This window comes from Stegastes partitus, unplaced genomic scaffold (genome assembly GCF_000690725.1).
Source record: "Stegastes partitus isolate 25-593 unplaced genomic scaffold, Stegastes_partitus-1.0.2 Scaffold2489, whole genome shotgun sequence".
Taxonomy (NCBI): Eukaryota; Metazoa; Chordata; class Actinopteri; family Pomacentridae; genus Stegastes; species Stegastes partitus.
This window is the reverse complement of record NW_007580220.1, coordinates 5,581-7,871: the sequence shown is the minus strand read 5'-3', so window position 1 is coordinate 7,871 and position 2,291 is coordinate 5,581. Positions and strand designations below refer to the sequence as shown.

At 37.6% G+C, this 2,291-nt stretch overlaps 1 protein-coding gene across 1 annotated transcript in view; it reads right to left on the bottom strand.

The window, feature by feature from the left end:
• LOC103375165 (protein FAM3C-like) overlaps nucleotides 1-1,824 on the bottom strand; it is a 10,802-nt gene extending 8,978 nt beyond the window's left edge. The window contains exons 1-2 of the mRNA XM_008305371.1: nucleotides 1,732-1,824; nucleotides 376-416 (exon numbers count right to left, since the gene is read on the bottom strand). Of these exons, the coding sequence (XP_008303593.1) occupies nucleotides 376-400 (25 nt within the window). The 5' untranslated portion in view covers nucleotides 401-416; nucleotides 1,732-1,824. The remainder of the gene's footprint in view (nucleotides 1-375; nucleotides 417-1,731) is intronic.
• Between the last annotated feature and the right edge of the window lie 467 nt (nucleotides 1,825-2,291).

Genomic DNA, 2,291 nt, shown 5'->3' with positions numbered 1-2,291 from the left:
TGAGCTTGTATTTCATGTCTTTAGAGTAGTTTTTTGTCTTGTCATGGTAATTTAGCAGTTTTTGCATGAATTTGTCGTCATTTTACAGGTTTTTGTGGTTGTATTGTTTCTCTTTGTGGTCATTTTGTATGTCTTTGTAGTGGTTTTTTGTGTCCTAATAATAATAATTTTTGCATAAATCTGTGGTTTTTTCGTGTCTCTTCGTGTCTCCTTTTGGCCATTTTAAGCCTCTTTGTGGTCCTTTTGTTTACTTTCACTTTAGATGATGCAACACTGCAGAAATGAAAATGAAACTGAAGAAAACGTCATCTGAACACCGTCATCAGTAACACAGAGGTTCATCAATGATCAGGAAGAGAGCGGTAAAGGACTTACATTTGTTGAGGCCGAGTCGGGTCATAGTTCTAGATTTTGTTCTGTTCAAACAAACAAACAAACAAACAACGATAATAAATTAGAACAAAGACCAACAGCAGAGCACCACTTTGACTGAGCTTCACTGTGTTTTAGCTCAGATCAGCTGCATCTTTACAGGAAAACAACTAAATCAGATCGTTTCATCAGCAGTTATTGAGCTGATCATCACTGAGATTCTTCTGTTTCCGGCCTGGAAATAGAAACCTGGACATGAAGTCAGTGTGGAGGCATCGTTCACAGGATTAACGGCGGAAACTAAAGGCGGTTTCTTAATAGAAATAATATACGCATCGTGAAAATGATTCAAATAAATATCTAAAACAACATTAACATTCTATAAATCATGTTTAACAGTCTCATTGTTGTCTGATTAACAGGTTAAAACACAAAGATATTCAGTTTACAGTCAGATAAGACAAAATAAATCTGCAGATTAATCAGAACTGACTGATTATTTCAGCTTCTGTAAAAGCAGAGAAACGCTGCATTCAGAGTCTCCTGTAAAATACTGTAAATATGAAGATAAATCATAGTTTTTAAATAGTTTGTTTTTGCCTGATTAACAGTGTAAACGTGAAGATATTCAGTTTACAGTCATGGAAAAAAGAGAAAAGCAGCAACTCGCTCAAAGAACGACAAAGACAAATGAATAAAAAATGATTATTTCAGCTCCGATAAAAGCATCAAGAGTCTCTTATAAAACAGTGAAAAATAGAAAGACTCACACATTTAAACAGTTGATTAACAGTAAAACACAAAGATGTTCAGTTAACTGTTACGTCATAAGACAGAAAAGCAGCAAACACACGAGGAAATGAAACCAACCCTGAAGTGATTCATCATTACCGGCTCGTTATTTCAGCTCCTGAAGCATCAGAAAAGCTCAGATTTAAATATCAGAAAGTAAAAATTCACAGCTTTCTGGAGCTAAAAGAGAAAATATTCAGTCTCCTGTCAAAGAGAAGCAGACAAACGCTGCTTCAGAGTCGCTGATAAAATACTGGAAAATAAATAATCCTCACATTTAAAGCTTTTGTTTTGTCTTATAAATGGACCAAAACACGAGGATGTTCAGTTCATAGTTATGTGAGACACAGACAAGCAGAAAATACCTGAAAACAGCTCAGAAAACATCGATAAAATACAATTAACTGACAGAAAAAACACAGAAATGAGGACATAAAATCCACAGCGTTCTGTAGCTGAACGTGAAAATATTCTGTTTTCTTCAAAGAAAAGCAGAAAATGTTGGATTTGTTTCCTGGAAATGAACTGAAGTAATTAATAATGCAGCTTTTTGTTTTGTTTTTTTACCTTTAAACAGAGTACAGACTCCTGTGGACTCCCTGAGCGCGTGGATCCTGGAACACACCTGTGCAGGTACAACAGGTTCAATCACACTGACAGCGAAGAGACCAGCTGCGCCGCTGAACATGTCTCTGATGTCTCTGGTGATGATGAGGCCCGGAGACGTTCTGGTCCAACAGGTCCGTCCGGTTCCGCTTCCTGCAGCCGGAGAACTGGGTTCCAGCCAATCAGCAGCCGGCAGCAGGTCAGAGTCCGTCTGATAACAGCACAAAGAGAAGTATTTGCTCTTACAACAAACTTATATTGTAAATACTTTTGATTTATTGAGTCACATCAGTAACCACAGGCTGGTAGCACAAAGCCGCAGAGGTGAGGGAGGACGAGACTGTAAAAAATACTGTCTGGGCTCAACGAGACAGAATTAACAGTCTGACAACCTCTAACATCAGAATCAGAGCTTTTCCTTCTCCAGTTCTAGATATTTATCATTTGGCAGCATGAACACGAGTTTTACAGTCGATAACTCATAAACAAGAAGCTGGTCCAACTTTTAGTTCCACATTATT